The 20,949-nt window shown below is 42.2% G+C and overlaps 1 protein-coding gene across 1 annotated transcript in view; it reads left to right on the top strand.

Moving 5' to 3' along the window:
- Nucleotides 1-10,059, top strand: part of USP31 (ubiquitin specific peptidase 31) — a 70,516-nt gene extending 60,457 nt beyond the window's left edge. Inside the window, exons 13-16 of the mRNA XM_029058238.1 lie at nucleotides 1,614-1,839; nucleotides 3,598-3,756; nucleotides 7,000-7,152; nucleotides 8,416-10,059. Coding sequence (XP_028914071.1) covers nucleotides 1,614-1,839; nucleotides 3,598-3,756; nucleotides 7,000-7,152; nucleotides 8,416-10,001 — 2,124 coding nt within the window. The 3' untranslated portion in view covers nucleotides 10,002-10,059. The remainder of the gene's footprint in view (nucleotides 1-1,613; nucleotides 1,840-3,597; nucleotides 3,757-6,999; nucleotides 7,153-8,415) is intronic.
- Nucleotides 10,060-20,949: the final 10,890 nt, after the last annotated feature.

Raw genomic sequence — 20,949 nt, 5'->3', positions numbered from 1 at the left:
CCAGTCTCCTCATCGGTGCACTCTTCACTCTCCTGCCTGGTTTGTTTTTCTAAAATAGCATGCTACAAACATCTCCCCACTCCTCAAAAATCTCCAGTGATTACCCCTTCATCTCTGCATCCTCTGCTCTCAGTACAGGGTTTCGTACTCTATGAATGCATAACAAATGTCCTAAATATACTGTATGAGTTGGGGAGTGGGTGAGGTGTCAGAAGAGAAGTAGTAAGGCTGGCAGAGCGGTAGAAATGTTTGCTTGTCAACTTCTTGCCCACTTCCTCCCTCTGGCCTGGAACTCCCCTCCACATTCATATATGGGAGACCATCTCTTCTCACCGTCAAAGCCTTCCTAAAAATCACACCTCCTCCAGGAGGCCTTCCCCAACTAAGTCCTCATTTCCCCTGCTCCCTCTCCCTTGTGCATCGTCTATGCACTTGAACCCCTTTAAGCCCTTGATAGTCACCCTACCCTTAGCCCCATAGGACTTATATGCATATCCATAATTTATCTTACAGTCTGGTCTTCCCCTCGAGACTGTCAGCTTCTTTAGGCAGGGAATATGTCTCTTAAGCATTTGGGAGAGGACTGCAACAGAATTGGCACAGTGATCTGCACAGAGTAAACACTCCATAAATACCAGTGATCCAATGATTCTTCCTACCGACTTGGACTGTTCCCTGGGGTTGACATTCCATAGATTGCCGACACATTAACGGGGCATAGTTGTTTTTTTTGAAACTATGGAATTGGCTTCCTGGAAATTGACTGAAATATGGATCGTGGTTAGCCATGGATTTCTCTCTTTCAGAGCTGCTAACGGAACATTTGTTTTGTTTCTTAAAATGATTGCATTTCTGAAAAGATATGATAGACACAATTCACCTGTAATGCAAGGGTTGTATTATTGCAAAACCTCTTGTTTAAGGAAAACTCACGTTGTACTACCCACCCTAATGCAGCCTGTTTGCTCATGAGCAGTTGCTTCGATGATGTGGCAAGCTGAGGCTCCATAAACTGGCATTCCCTAGTTCCTAGTCATGTTTTAGCCAAAGGGTATAGTGAAAGCATGCATTGTGGCAGAACTGAGTGCCTGTTAGCCACATGATGAGTGGAAGATTGTAATTGCAATTCTCTGTTCCTATTCATGTGAAGTACGGACTCTGAAGATACTAGTCATATTAAAATATAGTGTCCGTGCAAGTTGGTTGTGTTTCATTTTTGAATCGTACTTATTCCTTACTTGGTAATGTTTCGTCTCTATATGTATGATTTTTCAGTTCATTTCATGAGCTTTTCTTGATTAACTGTCAAGCCAGTAACTTTACAGATCGACTCTGGATCTGATTATTTCCACTGGTCTCTGAGATTTGATCCTGGATGTATGGGCTCCTCTAAGAGGCCTTCTCCGATGATTCTCTAATCTCTTCCCCTCCTATCTTCAGCTCCCATGTCAGCCCTTTTGCACCACCCAAGTCCAAACAAGCACCTAATACAGTACTCTCTATACAGTAGGTGCACAATAAATGGTCTTGATCGATCGATTGTTCAGGAATCCTTAGCCTAGTGGCTTTAAGACCACAGAAATTTATGTACCCTCTGTACTGTCTTGAAACAGGAAGGGGACAGGCGCGTGAAGCTTCAGAACATGGTGAAATTCCCTCTGACTGGCTTGGACATGACACCTCATGTGGTAAAACGCAGCCAGAGTAGCTGGAGTCTACCATCTCATTGGTCCCCATGGAGGCGTCCTTATGGGCTTGGGAGAGACCCTGAGGACTACATATATGATCTGTATGCTGTATGTAATCATCAGGGGACCATGCAAGGGGGACATTATACAGGTAACTTGTCACCCTTTTCCAAAGCTTTGGGAATTTTCTAGTTAACTCTTAGTTATTTTGTTCTAATCCTGCCCCTGCCACTTACCTGCTGTGTGACACCAGTCAGGTACTTCACTTCTATTCTCTGCACCTCAGTTTCCTCATCTGTACAATGGGGATTAAATACCTCTTCTTCCTACTGATTAGACTGTGAGCCCCATGGGACAGGGATTGTGTCCATCGTGATTCTCATGTATCTATCCCAGTTCTTGCGTATAGTCCATGGCACACAGTAAGTGCTTAACAGATTCCACAATTACCATAATTATGAATGGTTTTCAGGTGACAGAATGATTTTTCTTTTTTTAATGGCCTTTGGTGCCTTTGGTGTCCAAAGGTCAAATAAAATGGACACCTTTCAAATGTCAAATTGAAAACCATCACCTTTCCTCATGTCAACTGCCAATTAACTACCAGGTTACTACCAGCCATGAGTGCTATCGATGTGGATAAGGTATAGAAAAACTCCTCTACCTGTCTTAAAATTACCTTTCGCCCCCAGTACTTTTTATACTGGGGTGAGCCCTGCTAGTTTAAGTATGTGTGCATTTTAACTTTAAATAATCTCAGCTGCATTCAAAGGTGGTGGTTTTTTTAATCTTCACAGTAGAGAGAATCTGGGTGAATTAAGGGTATTTAGTATTTCGATTAAGTGCTTACTATGCTTCAAGCACTGTTCTAAGCACTGGGGTAGGTAACAAGTTAATCATGTCAGACACACTGTCAGTCCCATGTGGGGCCTTCAGTCTAAGTGGGAAGGAGAACAGATGAAGAAGTTGAGGCACAGAGAGGTTGTGACTTGCTCAAGTCACACAGCAGGCAAGTGGCAGAGCAGGGGTGAAAACCCAGGTCCTCTGACTCTGTGTCCTTTCCACTAGACCATGCTGCTCCTTACCATAGTTTCCTAAGATATTCATTTGAAATACTGCCTTAAGAGTGTTTCACTCTCACTGCCATCCCAAATTGGAAGCCACAATTTGTGATTTCTTGTTTTTCACCTTTGATCAATTTGCTTTAGCAGTACACACAATAATAATTTGTCCTCTTCCTTTTTTAGAAAATAATTTCATATTTTCAAAATTGGATATGTAGTATGCATCCTACAGAATTTGGTCCAAAAAGTATTTGTAAAGAAGAGATTGTTCTCTTTGGTAAACACTGAGTTTCTGTTTGTTGGTCCTGCTGCAATGTGCATGTTCTTTATTTCTTTCTAGGCTATTTTTTAGGACTAGAAAGGCAGAGACAGTAGCTCTCAGTGTTTTGTGTTTTCATTGTCTCTCAGCCTGGTGAGCACACACCAAACAGTTTTTGAGGTTTTCATTGCCAGTATGTTCTAGAGAATTGTATTGTGTTTTCATTGGCATGTTGTGTTCTAACACTAAGGAAGAAATGCCTGAAAGATGGAAAAATGCACATTTATAAGTTAGGATTAATTAACTACATTTTCTTTTGAAGTTGCCGTAAGTTTTTCCTGTAAAGCAGTAGGAGCCTATTGCCTCAGTGCGATGAAAAAAAATCGTGTTTCTCTTGCCTGTCTTCAAAATTTATTAAATAAAAAAGACTAATTGCCTGTTCTCATGAAAATTCCTTGAATTGTCCCCGTAGCTTGAAGATAAGCGTGCCTTTACGTTATCGTTGAATTAAATTGAATGCTTCATAATGGGAATGAACTGACTGATGAGACTGAACTCCATAATGACAGCAAATTCTTGTTGGCAGCCTACTGTAAGAACTCAGTGGATGGGCTATGGTACTGCTTTGACGACAGCAATGTGCAGCAATTGTCTGAAGATGAAGTCTGCAAACAGACGGCTTATATCCTCTTCTACCAGCGGCGGACTGCCATCCCGTCGTGGTCAGCCAACAGCTCAGTTGCAGGTAAAGTCTTGCAACTCCCGGCTACTCTAAGTTTTAGCAGTCCGAATTGACTGTATTTGTTGGGCACCTGCGGTTTGCTAAGCTCTATACTGGGATCTAGGGGGAAGCATCCAAAAAAAGGGAGATGCGAGCCCAGTTCATGAGGAGCTTGCCCGCTAATAGAAGAGGCAGTATACATAAGTCAATGTGGAGTTTTCTTATTTTTTTAAAACTTAAGGAATGAGCTTTGGTAAGGTGGTCCAGAAGGATGCACACCATGTTGGCTCACTCCTGGGAGGGTCTTGGGAAAAAACCTTGATGCTTTCAGCCTGATGAAAAATCCAGATCCAAATCTCCTTTACTTAAGGATCTTGGAACTAGAACATAGCTACTTTGCTAAGGAATCTGTGTGGTTTTTTTTAAAAAAAATAATCGCATTTCAGGGCTTATCGTGTGCTGGACACTGTACTAATCGCTGGGGCAGATTTAAAACAATTAGGTTGGACACAGTTTGTCCCACATAGGGCTCACAATCTTAATCCTTATTTTATAGATGAGGTAACTGAGGCACAGAGAAGTTAAGTGACTTGCTCGAGGTCACACAGCAGACAAGTGGCGGAGGTGGGGTTAGAATCCCGGTCTTCTGACATCCAGGCCTGTGCTCTATCCATTAGACCATACTGCTTCTCAGAGTACTTTGTTGAAGTACTATGTCAGTAACAGTACCTTCAAGCTAGGCTTATGCAGTTGTTACAGAATGGCTGAGCAGTTATTCAGATGGACAGCAGAGTTTGATTTGTTGGTGAAGGCAGAGAGACCCATGCTCCTGTGATGCATTCCTTCTGAGAGCAAAAAGCCCCCCCACCAAGGCACCTCTCCTTTTCCTTTTCTCCTTCCTCCCCTGACTTCTCTCCATCGTCCTCCCTTCCTGTCTAGGAATGGAAACCCCAGTATGATTTTACATATCAGTAATACTTAAGTGCTTACTCTGTGCAGAGCATTCGTTGTACTGTGCACTTGAGAGTACAAGAGAGCTAGGAGATCAATTAATTAATTGTATTTATTGAGCTCTTACTCTGGGCAGAGAACTGTACTACAAGTGCTTGGGTGAGAACAGTCTAACAAAAGTGGTTAGACACATTCCTTGCCCACAGTGAGTTTAGAGGGGGAGGCAGACAATATAAATAAATTATGGATAGGTACGTAAGTGCTTTGGGGTTGAGGGAGGGGTGAATAAAAGGAGTAAATCCAGGTGGAGCAGAAGGGAATGGGAGAAGGGGAAATGAGGGCTTAGTCAATGAAGGCTTCTTGGAAGAGATGTGACTTCAATAAGGCTTTGAAGGTGAGAAAAGTGTCTTTTGGGTGTAGCAGAATCAGGAGGTGGGTGAGAGGTTGGCAGCGAGATATAATAATGTTGGTATTTGCTATGTGCCTACTATGTGCAGAGCACTGTTCTAAGCGCTGGGGTAGATACAGGGTAATCAGGTTGTCCCTCGTGAGGCTCACAGTTAATCCCCATTTTACAGATGAGGTAACTGAGGCACAGAGAAGTGAAGTGACTTGCCCACAATCACACAGCTGCCAAGTGGCAGAGCAGGGATATATGAGACTCAGGTACAGTGAGTAGGTTGGCATTAGAGGAGCCAAGTGTGTGGGCTGGGTCCTAGTAGGAGACTAGCAAGGTAAGATAGTAGGAGGCAAGGTGGTTGAATGTTTTAAAGCCAAAGGTGAGGAGTTTCTGTTTGATGTGGAGCTGGGTGGCTAACTGCTAGAGGTTTTTGAGGAGCAGGGAAACATGGACTGAACATTTTTGTGGAAAAATGAACTGGGCAGCAGAGCCAAGTGTGGTGTGGAGTGGGAAGAGACAGGAGGCAGGGAGGTCAGCAGGGAATCTGATAGAGGAATCAAGGCTGGATAGGATAAATAGATTTGATTTCTGCCCTCAGGAAGCTTGCAGTCTAGTGAGAGACACACCAAAATAAATTACAGGAAGCAATACAGAATAGCGATATATAGTGTGTGTGCATGTATGTACTTTTTTATAGGGCACACATATGTAAGTGCAGTTGGTAGGGTGTGGTACCTAAGTGCCTATGGAAGCTCATAAGTTTTCTTTTGTACACTCTGACCATGGTGATTGTGCTGTTTCATTCAGGCATGTTCACAGATGGAATTTAAAGTTGTTACCGGTGCTATTAGGGTTCAGACGGTTACGTTATATTAGGGTTCAGCTAGTTAGGAATAGGAATACTAACTTCAATCAAGAAACTTCTTGGTAATAGGAGAGCAGAGATACTTTCCATTTTGGATCGTCTCCCAGTTTTCATTCTGATGAAAGGAAGGGTCTTGGTTAATTTCATTTTCATGGACATCATTAAATTTCAAGCCCTGAACCTAGTATTATAGCTGAAGTTTCGAATACACTGTTATGTGTTCAGGCATATCCTAAGAGGGCTGTGATTATGTAAAATGTGGGTGTATTTAATATACTTTTCCATTTACATGTAGAATTTATACAGGGTATGAGTGCTGACCTGTGAGTCTCTTGAGTTCTGAAGAGATGGTGAGCATAAGTGTTGGGCTCTGTGTTCCCAAAGATTTATGGAGCTCTTGACCTGTTGCCAAACTCATTATGTCCCTGCCCATCAGAATGTTGGATAAGTTTTCAAAAATAAGCCATCTCAGTTAGAAACAACTTCTCCATCAAAACCCATTAGTCAAAAGATGGGATAAAGCAGCCTGTATTAAGGAGAATGATTGAATAGATCTCTCTGATCAATTCAGCAGAAGACAGACATGTGAGTCCAGGTACATGGGGCAGCTTTTATTAAAATGAACTCATGTCTGATTGGAGGTGCGTTTAAATCGCTCTAAACCAAAGCCTCCAAAAATTAGCAAGTGGTCTTCATTTTAGAAAAGAAAAGCTCTTATTCTGTAGTAGCCAGGAACATGGCCCTAGGACAGTGATGTATTCCACTGCTCTCAGCTATTAAATTCAAATTTGCTTTGTGAAATGCTTCGCTATGACCTTGCATTATTTATGGCTACACCCCATAGTAATGAATTGTGATTAACTCTCTCTTGGTTTGTCATAACCTCAGCCAGTGTGCCCAGTTCATGTTTCTCACGGTTAAAGTTGAACCCTAATAATGAGAGCATCAAGAATTGACTTGTGATCATTCGGCAGCACTTGTAAGAGAAGATGAAACCCCTAATTGATCTTGTGATCTTGGTTTGATTTATATCCCCATTCCTCCCCTTTAGGCTCCACGAGTTCTTCACTGTGTGAACACTGGGTAAGCCGGCTCCCTGGTAGCAAACAGGCTAGCGTCACCTCTGCAGCTTCTTCCCGTCGCACATCTCTGGCTTCGCTCTCGGAATCTGTGGAGTTGACTGGTGAACGAAGCGAAGATGATGGTGTGTATAAATGTTTAAGGAAAATAAAGTGAAAGAGCAACAGTTGATTCTTTCCTCTTCCTTTTCCACTGAGCTACTTTAAAATCCCCTTTTTTCATTTGGGGATAAAGCTCTGGGCAGAACCATAAAATGCTTGATGGGATTATTGGGATTACCAGGGCAGTGAGAACTAGGAAGTTTTGGAAGTGGTGACACAAGCTCTGAAGCAAGGCTGGTGTGCTTGGCACATAGTAAGCGCTTAACAAATACCATCGTTATTATTATTGTTATTAAGCCTTCTTTCTGGCACCTCTCTAGCTAAAGACAATGCATAAGGCCACAGTGATCTTCTTAAAATACCTAGGAGTTAAAAATGAATGTGTTTAAAAGGGGGCATATAATCCAAAGAATGAAATTTAAACGTGAAGGATTGTGGAATTTGTAGCCATGCATATTGTGTACTTCAGCTGCATGAGAGAGGGATTACTGTGAGGAGTTTCAGCTACTGCTTTTCTTGTCAAGAAAGACAATGTGATGTTGTGGAGGGAAGTGGGAACTGACCAGTAAGTGTGGAGTCTGAATGGTATGTGTTTTGCTGGATGTGAGTTTTGCTGTATTATACATAAAGCAATGTTTTTAGAAAAAATGCCTCCATTAAAAGCTGCACCATGATGTCAAGTAAGTGGGCCTGAATACAGTGAATATGTGTACATTGGCATTAGGGCACTTTCACTCATTCAATCCTATTTATTGAGCACTTACTGTGTGCAGAGCACTGTACTAAGCGCTTGGAATATACAGTTTGGCAACAGATAGAGACAATCCCTGCCCAGCAGCAGGCTCACAGTCTAAACAGGGGCTCTCAATCTTGTGGGGAGGGAGTTTTTATTTCCCTTTGAAACTACTTCTGACATGCTGATTTCACTAACACAGTACTGAATTCAATCAATCAATGGTATTTAATGAGAGCTTTGTATATACTGAGCACTGTACTAAGCTAAGCACTTGGAAGAGTACACTACAATAGAGTGTACTGCCCTCCCGTGCCCTCAAGGAGCTCACAGTCTAGAGATGCCCCTGTAGGAAATAGACTCCTGCAGTAGAGTCCGTAGTTAATTGGCCGCTATATGATTATCTGGGAGCAAACAACCTTCAGCCTGTGAGACTTTACGAATTCACTAGCAACCAGTTACGTGTTAAAAATTCTTGATCCCTCTGCCACTAGAAAGGAAGCCTCAGCCCTTACCTGGTATAATCCGCTCCACTTTTTTTCTTTTTCTACAGGTGGATTCTCTACTCGACCCTTCGTAAGAGGCGTCCAGCGCCAAAGCTTATCCTCCAGATCCTCTGTCACCAGCCCTCTGGCAGTCAACGAGAACTGTATGAGACCATCTTGGTCACTGTCTGCTAAGCTGCAACTGCGTTCTAACTCTCCTTCCCGTTTCTCAGGGGAGTCTCCAGTTCACACCTCTTCCTCTACCTTGGAGAAGATCGGTGAGGCCGCAGACGACAAGGTTTCCATATCCTGCTTTGGTAGCTTGAGAAATCTTTCCAGTAGTTACATGGATCCAAGTGGCAGCCACAGCCGGCGTGAGCAGAAGGGGAGAGCTCCTCTTGCTGTTATGGAAGGAGTATTTCGAGACGAACTGGCCGTCAGGAAATCAGGCTCAAGCCTTGCAGACACGCAGAGGATAGGTTCAGGACAAGGGGACAGGGTGCATCCTATTTTGGATCCCTTTGATAACAATAATCAAATCGCCTTTGTGGATCAGAGCGACTCTGTTGAGAGCTCTCCCGTTAAAGAGAGCAAACCCTCCAGCGGCCCTGGCTTACCCCTGGAGAAATCAGACAGCACAGCCAAAAAGTCTCCTGGCTCCAAAGGAGTTCCTGAACCAGATAAAAGCTTGAGGAAAGGGAGGATGGTCTTGGCAAACCAGGAGTCCTCTCATTCAAACACCCCCTCTACGACTACTACTACTACTGCTATTTCTCCTCCTCCTCCTCTCCCCTTAAAAAGCTCTCTGAAGACTTCCAGGAGCAAGGCTGATTCCGTCAAGGCCAGTGGGCGACATGCATCCCCTGCCCCTCCACTCCCCAAGAAGGAGCTGGCAGCCAAACACCAAGACTCTGCGTCGTCAGCCGCTCATCAGAAGCAAAAGTCAGCCTCTGTCCCGGCCCCCACGGCCCCCTCCATCCCTGCCAAAAAATCCGCCCCGGGCTCTGTCCCAAGGGGTCCCTCCTCGGGCAGCAAGACCAGGACTTCAGACCGAAGCCTCAGTAGGGAGGGCTCCAAATCGAGCCTTGGATCGGACAAAGGCAGCTCCCTCTCCACCTCCAAACCCAACTCGCCTAGAGTCAACCAGTCTAGAGGAGGTGAGAACAGTGGGGACAGCAAGCACGTGAGGAGTTCTTCGATGGCCAGCCTGCGCTCTCCCAACCCAGGCACCAAGTCAGGCCTGAAGAGAGACAGTAAGTCAGAAGACAAGGGGCTTTCCTTTTTCAAATCCGCTCTGAGGCAGAAGGAGACCCGGCGGTCTGCGGATCTCGGCAAAACCACCCTGCTTTCGAAGAAGGCGAGCAGTGGTTCTGTCAGGTCTGTCTCTAGGAACCCAGGGGATGACAGGCCTGAAAAGAGCAACCAGCCTCCATCTTCCCAGCCTCCCAGTGTCAACGCTGTTGCTAAAGAGCAGGTTGTCTCTAAGGATCCTGCCTCGGTCAAACATTCGCTGCTGTCCCGAGGGGCCAAGTCTTCCCAGTTAAAACCAGGGGCCCCTCTGTCCCCTGGGGGTAAACAAGCTGCCGAGAAACCTTTGAAGACACTACCTTCCAGCATGCATACATCTGCATGGCCTTCTCAAAAACCTCAGTGAGGCGTCTGCCATCCAGGTGTTTAACCTGTGTAAAGAAAGACTTTATTTATTCCCAGTCCTCTTCTTGTGTTTTGGGTTTTTTTTCTTGTGCTTTTGTTTTGTAAATTTGGTTCATGTGCCTAAAAGTGTGTATGTGTGTGTGTATGCGTGCGCACACGTGTGCGTGTGTGGAAAACTTAACTGCAAATTGTTAAAGCACCGCCTTACCTTTTTCTGCCATCAAACCAAATAGTAGCCATAGGCAAAGCATTGATACCAAGCTAACTGGAGTAAGTGTAGAACTTAACCGGGATTATCCCATAGCACTTGTACGTATTTTTCTCTCGTGACATGCAACAACTTTTGTCATACGCTAGGGTTTTGAAACCTGTGAACCAGTTAGGCTGTAATTTGTATATTGTGTAGAGCTGTGAAATACTTCCTTGGTTTTCATCTGAGTCCATCCTCATTGCCTTGTGGATTGCTTTCTGGTGCTGTGAATTATAGAAAATGCTACAGTATCAGCGGAGTTAGCGGGACTGTGGCTTCTTAGGCTCTCATCCCATTCTTCAGGCTTTTTCTAGGGCAATATTTGAACACTAATGTTGTTTCTCAGGTGTAGACTCAGCTAGTATAAGAGGGGTGAGCATCTGTGAATGAATTGGACTGAAAGATGCATTTTTCACGCAAGAATATTTGCAGTTTTCCATAATACAACCAGGTGTAAGGTTTTTCGAAAAATCTGATGAGAAGTCTCATCGCCGTCACCCCATGGAGATGTGTGCGTAGTTTAAGCTGTTCCTTGGCTTTGAAGTTTGGATAAGGCAAATCAAATTGGGTTGTAAGTTGCTAGCCTGTATCTTTTTTTTTTCTTTTTAAAAATAACATCTGCCAAGGAAATTGTGATTCTGTAATATAGCAGTGCTCTGTAACTCTAAGGGTGTTTACCTGTGGAAAGACTGGTTTTAAACTGGAATCATATAATTGGTAAGGTATCACCCTATTAAAATATATATAGGATATAGAGGTGCCATCCTCTGTTTCTATTATTCCCTTTTTATTTAGTGAAAGGAGTCTGCTGTATCCTGCCTTTTTCAGAAATGTTTATGTTTAAAAGACTTTTAACTTGGGGAGATAAACAGCAAGCTTACTGCCAAAAATCAGTAATATAAGGTTGAGGCTAATATAATGAAATATTAAACATTTCTAATATGAATATGTCCAGACTCTTCAACATCCAACTTCTTTTACTTTGTTCTGCAGGTTTCATCTCCTTCCTGGAGGTGAAAGTTGAGATCCAAGTTTATTCCATCTTGGGGCAGCTTGCATTTTTTTTCCCTGTCTAAAGAACAACTAAAAATGGAATCCATTTCCTTGAGCTTTGGGATCCATCTCTTGCGCTGTCGTTGTTTTCATTTGGTTTTTTTGTTTTGTTTTGTTTTTGGGGGGATTTTTTTTTGGTAATGGAAGTGTGTTCATGTTCTGTTTTTTTCTTAGGCTGTCAGGACGCTTTGGCCAGCATTTTGTTACTTCGCCTTGAATAGAGGTATTATGTGCTATGCTACATATTTATATCGAATCGCCAGTTCTCATGACTTCAGATATTAATATTTGTGAGTCTTGTGGCGTTCTGTAATTTAGTTTGGTTTGCAGACCCATTTCTAACCTTTCCTGCTCAGTATTTCAGAGTAACAAACTGACTGGAACAAATAGCTCCATATGTATTTAAGCATCCTGCAATGTCTGTTGCTGGAAACTTTTTTCAGATGTGCCTGCTGGGAAATGTTCTTTGCAGGTCAGTGTATTTGTGGTACAATTGCTACTAGTTTGAAAATTTAGCGATAATTAACCGGACTGGAAATCATTCGTTTTCAGGATTGTTGAAACTTTAGACCATTGTAACATTTAAGGCACCAACATATTCAGCCTTGTGAATAAATCTAGCATAGTGCTCAATGTATTCCATTAACATAAGACAAAAGAACACTACACCCTGTAACCGAGATTCAGCTTCATTTCTTCTCTTTAGAAGTATAGGCACTTAAAAGACCCAGAAGGAGTATTTCTCTCTATGCTGTAATTTGGCTAAAGGCAACTCCTTTTGATGTTATCTTGACTCCTAATGGTGTATAGAGTTCTTCATATTGCTATCTTTGTCCAGACATTGTTTTAAAACATAGTATGACCATACTTTTGTATACCTCTCAATTCTTACTGGCTTTTCATTGTGGTGAAAAGTGGCATGAAAATGTTTTCCAATTTAGACTTCCCATTTGTATTTGAACAGTCGAGTTTCATTCAGACATCATATAACTGTGGAACTCTGAAAACAACTTCTGGGTGATTTGAGTACTTGGATTGTTTTGAGGCTTTTTTTGATACCTCCTAGAGCAGTCAAGAAGAATAACTTTCTACAATGACTTATACCAACAAAAATTTGTTTAATTTTCAGAATATATAATTTTGTCATATTTTTTCGATTATTGTTTCTCTTTAATTTAGGAATCGATTTACTATTATCTGTTTCAGCTTTATTGGATTCACATTCAGTCTAAATGCAAGCATGCACGATTCTGTCAGAACATGTTGAACTTGTTCAAAAAGATTGGGTTTGATTCTGAAGTGGCCAGTGCTCTATACTCAGTTTTGTGGATCTTCAGTCATTTTAAACTCTGAGCATCATTGAAGATATCCCAAAGGAATAAAAAAAAATTTACATTTCTTTCATCTCAAAACTATATTTTGTCCCCATATAGTTAAGGAGAAGCAGCGTGGCTCAGTGGAAAGAGCCTGGGCTTGGGAGTCAGAGGTCATGGGTTTGAATTTCAGCTCTGCCACTTGTCAGCTGTGTGACCATGGGCAAGTCACTTCACTTCTCTGTGCCTCAGTTACTTCATCGGTAAAATGGGGATTAAGATAGTGAGCTTCACGTGGGACAACCTGATTATCCTGTATCTACCCCAGCGCTTAGAACAGTGCTCTGCACATAGTAAGCATTTAACAAATACCAACATCATTATTATTATTATGAGAACAAATCTCTGTGTCCACATTTATGTCCAGGAATTAGGTTAAGCATTTGGGGAGGATTATTAGCCTCAAAAGACTACTGGGACCCTTTACTGTATCATTGCAGTTGGTGTGCTTTTTATGCCGCAGTGCCCTTGAAGTGACCCATAATGGCCTGAAAGAGTTAATGATTGTCCCAAGTACCTAAACTACTATCCAAGAGTAAATCTGAGCTCAGGGAGAATTGTTCTCATTGTTTTACTGGAAGGATTGGACCTGGCCTCTGGTTACTAAATACCATTCTCATTTGGATTATTTAGAATTGCCTTTACATGCTTTTATTTTCCTTTTATCCATTCCAACTACTGGGGACATTTTGTTTTGTCTGCTTGTCCAAAGGTACAGCAATGTCCATGCTTCATTCCAAGAGTATTTTTCTAAAATGCCTGATGGGAATGGCTTAAGTTTTGTGGTGTCCAGTGGGAAGGTAACTGGACAGCAAAAACACTGCAGTTAATTTAAAAGAATTAGATTTTCTTTTTCTGGTGGCAGTTGACAGAAATGTTCATTAGATCCTTGATCCCATGACTCTAATTAGGGACTCGAATTGTTCTGTCTGAAATACTAGTATGTATCTAATTTTGAGACTTTTTACAATTAAATGAGTAAACAAGGTCTTTGGGTGTTATCATAAATTACTCTGATTTTGACCGCTTTATTGTACACCCAAAGTTTTCACTTACATATTGGCTGAGTCTACCTAGCCCAAATGGAGAGGATTGAGTAATTGTCCAGTTGATTTCCTTCCATGTCAACAGCCCAAATGGAGTAATTCAAGCCAAAAAAAAAAAAAATTACTTGATCTGAATGATCCCAGCTGGGCTCATTTGATCCCAGCTGATCTCTGTTCTCTTCCTTGTTTGAACAACCGATAAAAACTCCCTGTAAAAAGAATTTCAAAGGAACGGACTAGGTCAACTGTAGTGTAATCTCGTAGTAGTAATGGTATTTGAATGCAGTGCATTCAATCCATCAATCAGTTGTATTTAGTGAGCACTTTACTGTGTGTAGAGCACTGAACTAAGCACATGGAAAAAATAGGTTCTCTGTCCAGTAGGAACATATGGTTTCAGATTCAGTAGGCAGCCGTTCACCTGTGGTGAGTAACAATTTGACAAGTGGGCAGAAAGAAATCTGATTTCATTTACTTTATATGTATACCTCCTATGAGAACATCAGTGTGGTAAAGTGGGGGCTGGCCATTTTGAGGGCTAGTGTTCAAGACTTTCTTCAAAGCTTTCTTTGTACCTTGTAGAAAGATATGGCAAAAGTGTGTGAGTATAAATGTTGTGGACTTTTTGATTTAGCTTACCGTGACTCAGGGTACCTACCATTCCACCTGGGGGTCACATATGTCTCATATTCTTACGTCAGTCTTCCTCCTTAACCTCGAACGTGTGTTGGCAAGACTTACGCCAAAGAATTGTCCACACAGGGATCTGTAGTCATTGTGCTTGAATTCACTTTACAGAGAATGGCTGCAGCCAATTCATAATAGAGAAATTAGGTTAGACCCTCTCCTAAGTGCCTAGTACAATGTTTGGCACCCAGGAAATGCTTAATAAATTCCACTGATTGATAGCTTGATTGAAAAGTGAATTCCCACTATATTTGGAGGAAAATTATCCTCATTGACGCTGTCTTCCCACATCTTTACCTCTTTGTTCAGGGATATAACCCTATTAACCCAAATTTATTTTCTAAAAATCGTATCCTCAGAGTATGTGCTTGGTGAATGTTAGTGTGAAAAGGACGAGAGGCAATTTTTTAGGAGAATAAAGTAACCTCCATCCAAAACAGCTGCAGAAGCTCAAGGGATAGGGGATAGTGATGACTCTTTGCAAGGCCTCAGTTTATTTGGAACCCTTGAGAGACCTGCAGTTAGGGTATATTTATCAGCATTTACATCTCATCCCTTGCACTTCAGTCTTTAGAGTGAATATCCACTGAAAATTTCATTGATCTGCTATGTTGCCATTTTACCTATTCGATGCAAAGATATTTAAGCATTTCTAGTGTGGATTCTGGTGGGGGGTCAGAGATAGGATTTCAGTTGTATGCATATCAGAAGCATATTCTAAAGGAGACTTTTTAATGTAAAACACCTTGGATTATTTGGATTTGAGAAGTTTAAGCTGTACAGCCATATCGGTGCCTGTTACCATGAGTGTGGATTACATTGTACACCTTTTTTGCCCTTTTTATACATATAATTTATTGTTTATTATAGGTACAGATGACCAAATGCTTTAGATAAAACCTAATATCCTAAATTCAGGATGTCTCATCCTTAGAACCCCTTTGCCTCTCCTTCCCTTCACCTCCTTCCAAAATGCAGTGCTGTTGCCTTTTGATAGCTGCAATTTAAGCACGACCAGCCATTTTTTTTCCCCAAAAAATAATGAGAACAACCATTGCATGGCCACTTTCTAGTGTGGTATCCCAAATGCATGCCCTTATTAACTATGCAAGCAACTGTTACAAACCATAGACTGCACTAACTTTTACAAAGAAAGCTATTAGATATATTATGGAGCTCTATTTTGGAAGCTCTAATTGTGTTTTCCTGTGACCCAAGTGTCGATTCGGAGAGGCATGTATATGGTTTCTTGCTTTATTTGCACATCTTTGATTCTCTTCCTCGTGGAACTTTCAGATTATCGGTAAGACTGGTGCAAGATGTATTTTGTATGAAAGGAATCAAAGTGCTCAGATGAGAATAAATTGGTTTATATATTGTATTTTTCTGACTAGTGGAACCTCTTAATGGGTCTTGTAAATTACCTGCCATTTTCTACAGGATTTAAATGAATGACTTAAATCTTCTACTGCATCATGGTGTTGACAAGAAGATAGCTTCTAGCAGTGTTGGCAATTTAAGATGTGTTTGTACTTTTTTTTCTTACTGTTGTTTTAAAGCTATGATTTCTGCCTTCTAGTCGTAACGACTGTGAGCTCGGTGTTGGCTAGGGATTGTCTCTATCTGTTGCCGAACTGTACTTTCCAAGTGCTTAGTACAGTGCTCCGCACACACTAAGCGCTCAATAAATATGATTGAATGAATGAATGAACAGGGCTAGTTTTAGGAAGTCTTTGACTGTCCCATGCCATGAGTGGGGTTTTGTTGAAGTCATCTGTTGTAAAGATTTAGGGGATGTCAGGTTTCTCTGTCATTAGTGTTAGGGGGCCCCTGTGAAAGCTGGGATTGTTTTATGGGGTGGACGAGCAACACGAGAACCGAATGGGAGATGATGAGTTTGGAAGGCATTTCAGTTTGATGTACCAGGTACAAATTCTCAAAAGGTTGGAAATCAATAGTCAAAGGGCACTCCGTCCGTATTCTCAAAGCTCTACGCCTCAACCGAAGACGCATATTGAGTGGTCCGGAAAGCTTCACTGATTATGGAGACAACAGAAGAGCAAAACCACAGGCCCCATTTTATAGTCACGCTAGTAAATCTTGTCCCTGCTTCAGTTAGAGGAGAGAGTGCCTCCAAATGGAAGTGTCTCTTTTGTAGTCCACCATTAACCTCACCCATATCTGGTTATTGCTAATTGGCCATTTTTGCCGCCTCCTTTTCCATGATCTTTATCAGGTCAGCAGTTCCAGGAACTTTAAAAAAAATTTGGTAGATGAAAAGCAAATGTGAAAAATGTTGATTTTGAAATGACATATGACAACATAATCCTCTTTAATTCGGTCGCAACATTTGCCAACCAATCTCCAATAATTTTGCAGTGTGTATTATTGTATCAGAAGGCAACTGGAATTTAGTTTTAATCTGTGGTGAGCTGAAAGTACTACATGTTCTGCTTAATTCAATCCACTGGGGGAAGCATGGCTCTTTACCTTGAGGCGCATTGTTCTGCAGACAAAAGAATAGCACTATTCTTTAGGTTCAACTCAAAGGAGACCTCCAAGTAACCAATAGCACCCAGTCTCTACCAGAAAATGTTTAGAATAGGCCACGATTTAAAGTAAAAATAAGTCGAGGTCCCTTTTAAGGCCACTCAGTGCTCTCATTGCTTGAGAGACAGTAGAGAATTCTCTAACAGTCAAGAAAATAAATACAATATAAAATTCTCCTAGGTGCTATTCTGCTTGCTCTGGTGTGGTCACACCAAAGGGAAAACAGCTACGGTTCTTTCTGAGCCCGATATCCTTCTTGTGGCCTTGAAATTGTGCGTTCTATAGATTTGCTCACCAAATGTGCCTCACCATTGGTTAAAATTGAATTCAAGTTCTGGTACCAACCTAGTTTCTCAACTGAACTCCAAGCTTCAGTTTTTACACTGGAATTTCTACAGTTCTTCTGAAAGCTGCATGTCATATCACTGTACATTTCAATTCTTTGGTATCGTTCACACCTTTGATAGTGACTTCTGTATAAATGTTTTAGAGCTCTACAGTAATATAGTAAGCAAAATTTTCTTTTCCTGATGTTGAGGGAAAAACAGTAATTGTACCATAAATTATTATTTGAAGATCAGAGCATGACTGTCAATGCCCTTCTGTTATTTATTTGTATGTTTTATTATTCAAGTTGTATGCACTTTTAATATTCAGAATTTATATTTTTATGTTACAAAACTTTTCTTTCCGAAAGAACAGTTTGAATATACAGTATGTAGTTGGAATTAAGAGAAAAGCGGAAAAATGTAATAAAGTCAATAAATTTATTACGTGACATCCCATCTAAGCCATCTTCCTCTCTCTCTCCTCGGGCCAACCCGGAGATCTCTTTCTGTGGGAAGTAAACAGGCTGGGGTTAAAGCCTTTTTCCTTTGTTTCAGCCTCAGCACATGGAGTAAGAGAGCTGGACTTCACCAAGGTGGAGAGCGAGTGCCCAGAACAACCCACTTGTCTAGAGTCCGAAGCGATAGTTTGCTTCCCTCTGCCTATTTCCAGGCAAGGCCTCTCTTCCCTATGTCGTGGAAAGTAGCTTGGCCACATTGGGGCGCTGAAGATCTACGCACACCACCAAGTTCCTCTATAAGCAGAAATTCCACTGGGGTGATTTTCAAAATTCTTACTTCCCCCTAATCGAGGAAGTCATCGCAGAACTTGACCCTTGAATACAGTCCAGTAAAGGATTTTTCGTTCCCCCCTTTGGCTGGCTGGAAGAGGAAAAAGCTGCCATGAAAGTTAATACCTACATCTCTTAGCATTTCTAATTGTTTCACAAGAGCTGTGTCCGACGGTTATGAATGCTCGGGAATGTTTTGAACTCTTGGAAGAGCGTTGAGCATGGCTGCTGTGAGGGAGAGATCAATTGTAGCGGACTGAGTGAGAGCGGAGACGGGGCGTAGGTCAGACCTTTTCAGGGTTACACAGTGGGTTCACACCATGTTTCATGCTGTCGTCCTGGGAATTTCCCGTAATAATAATGGTGGTATTTGTTAAGCGCTTACTATGTGCCAAGCACTAATAATAATAGTGGTACTCGTTAAGCGCTTACTATGTGCCAAGCACTGTCCTGAGCGCTGGGGTAGATACAAGTTAATCAGATGGGACAGAGTCCCTGTACCACATGGGGCTCACAGTCCAGTGTCTGGCACATAGTAAGTGCTTCAGAACTGTCTTCATTATTAAATAGGAGGGAGTAGGATTTAATCCTCATTTTACAGATCCGGCAACTGAGGCACGGAGAAGTTTTGACTTGCCCGACACATGGAGGAGCTGGGCTGAGAACCCGACTCCCGGGCCTGCGCTCTGTTAGGCTACACTGCTTCTCATCACTTCTTTGCACCTCTAGCAGAAAACCTAAAAGTGAGCAATTGGGTGCTGGTCACTGAAATTCAGCATATCAACATGTTTTCCCTTTTCACCTCTTCCTTTTCCCTCCCTCTCCCCCTCCTCCCTTTTCCTTCCTTTTCCCACTCTTCCTCAAAACAAAGGATTTGGAAGTTTAAGGCACATTTATTTTTTTTTAAAAAAGTTTAATAGACCTCTCTTTTGGAGGCTCATTTTTCATCTATGTTATAATAATTAAGAGCCAGTAAAGTGGAGTATGTCAAGAAGAGAGATTGTGAAGGAGGAAGAGGAGTGCAGAGGAAAGGGGAAAAGGTTTGTAGTGATTTGGGGAGAAGGAAAAAGAACATTTGGTTAGTTAGGATGCCCATGCTCAAGATTGCGAAAGTGGTTTCAGGAGCCTATATCCTAACTTAGGGATACTCATCTGTCTCACATATCTTACCTGGGGAAATCAGATGTATTTTACTCCTGAGATGGCTCAAGTGGGATCCTCTGACAATTTTACTTTCCTGGAGCGAAAGAGAGATTGCTATATCAGCTTTTGTTCCTGAGCTTTAATCTTTAATGAAAAGTGCTTACCTCCACCTCTCCCCTCCCTTCACCACCAGACCTCCCAGCCACCATCCAGAATTTCGGACAGGCCCTTCCACTTCCTGCAGCCTGAGGTGGATTTCCAAGGATGAGAACGCAAAGGGTGGTGAGCAATCGTTCTTTCCCATATACTCTCCGCCTCTTGGGGCTAGGTGTTGGAGAAAGCAGACAGAATTCCTCAAAGCAGCTCTTTTGAAGCCTCAAGACCTCATTCAGTCTTGCCCATCACCACACCTGATGAAGAGGCTCTTTTGGCAGTAAGTAGCCAGGGGGTCTGGCATGAACCCAGAGAGCTGTTGGTCATCACTCCTACTCTCCTCACCACCCGCTCCAGAACAAGCAGCCGCTGCCTATCGGGGAAGCAACTGTCCTTATACCCTCTTCAGTTGCTTCCCCAGCACAACTTTCCCTCCTTTTCTTATTCTCATTTCCCTCGACACCAACTCTGGCACCTTTGCCTAGATTTTCTAGCTCTGTTCTGGCCTTTTTTTTTCCCTGAGCAGGGACTAGTTATGATACTACTGAAGTACTCTATCCTAAGTGCTGGGGTAGGTAGAAGATACTTAGGTTGGACATTATCTTTGTGGGCAGGGAATGGCTACCAACTCTGTTATATAATAATGTTGGTATTTGTTAAGCGCTTACTATGTGCAGAGCACTGTTCTAAGCGCTGGGGTAGATACAGGGTAATCACGTTGTCCCACGTGAGGCTCACAGTTAATCCCCATTTTACAGATGAGGGAACTGAGGCCCAGAGAAGTGAAGTGTTATACTCTCCCAAGTGCTTAGTACAGTGTTCTGCAAACACTAAGTACCCCAAAATTATGAATGACACATTTCTTGCCCCACATAGGGATCGTGGTCTAAGTAGGAGGGATTTGGATTTAATCCCCACTTTACAGATGAGGAAACTGAGGCACTGAAAAGTGAAGTGACATGTCCAAGGTCACAGCAGACGTGGCAGAACTAGGATTAGAACCCAGGTCCTCTGACTCCCAGTTGAGTATTTTTTCCATTAGGCCACCCTGGTTTATTAAATAACTGCCAGGAAAAAAGCAATGATTTCTATTCCAAGTGGCATGGGAGAGTAGTGATTATAGTAGTATTTATTAAATGCTCACTGTGGCAAGAGCACTGTGCTAAACGCTGGGAGGAAATACACAGGTGGGAATCATCATCGTTGATATTGAGAGCTTACTCTGTGCAAGGCAATGTACTGAGCGTTTGAGAGAGTTCAGTGCATCAGAATTCAGGACATATTTCTCCTCTCCTCAAGAAACTCCAGTGGTTGCCCATCCATTTATGCCTCAAACAATAACTCCTCACTATTGGCTTTAAAACACGCAATCCCCTTGCCCCCTCCTACGTCACTTTGCTACTTTCCTAAATAATAACGGTATTTATTAAGTGCTTACACTGTGCCGAGCATTGTTCTAAGCGCTGGGGTAGGTACAAGTAATCAGGTAGTCCCATATAGGACCCGCAGTCTTAACCCCCATTTTACAGATAAGGTAACTGACGCACAGGGAAGTGACTTACCCAAGGTCACGCAGC

This window comes from Ornithorhynchus anatinus, chromosome 2, assembly GCF_004115215.2.
Source record: "Ornithorhynchus anatinus isolate Pmale09 chromosome 2, mOrnAna1.pri.v4, whole genome shotgun sequence".
In the NCBI taxonomy this organism is placed as follows: Eukaryota; Metazoa; Chordata; class Mammalia; order Monotremata; family Ornithorhynchidae; genus Ornithorhynchus; species Ornithorhynchus anatinus.
The sequence above is the reverse complement of the archived record's forward strand: the minus strand, read 5'-3'. Positions and strand labels throughout refer to the sequence as shown.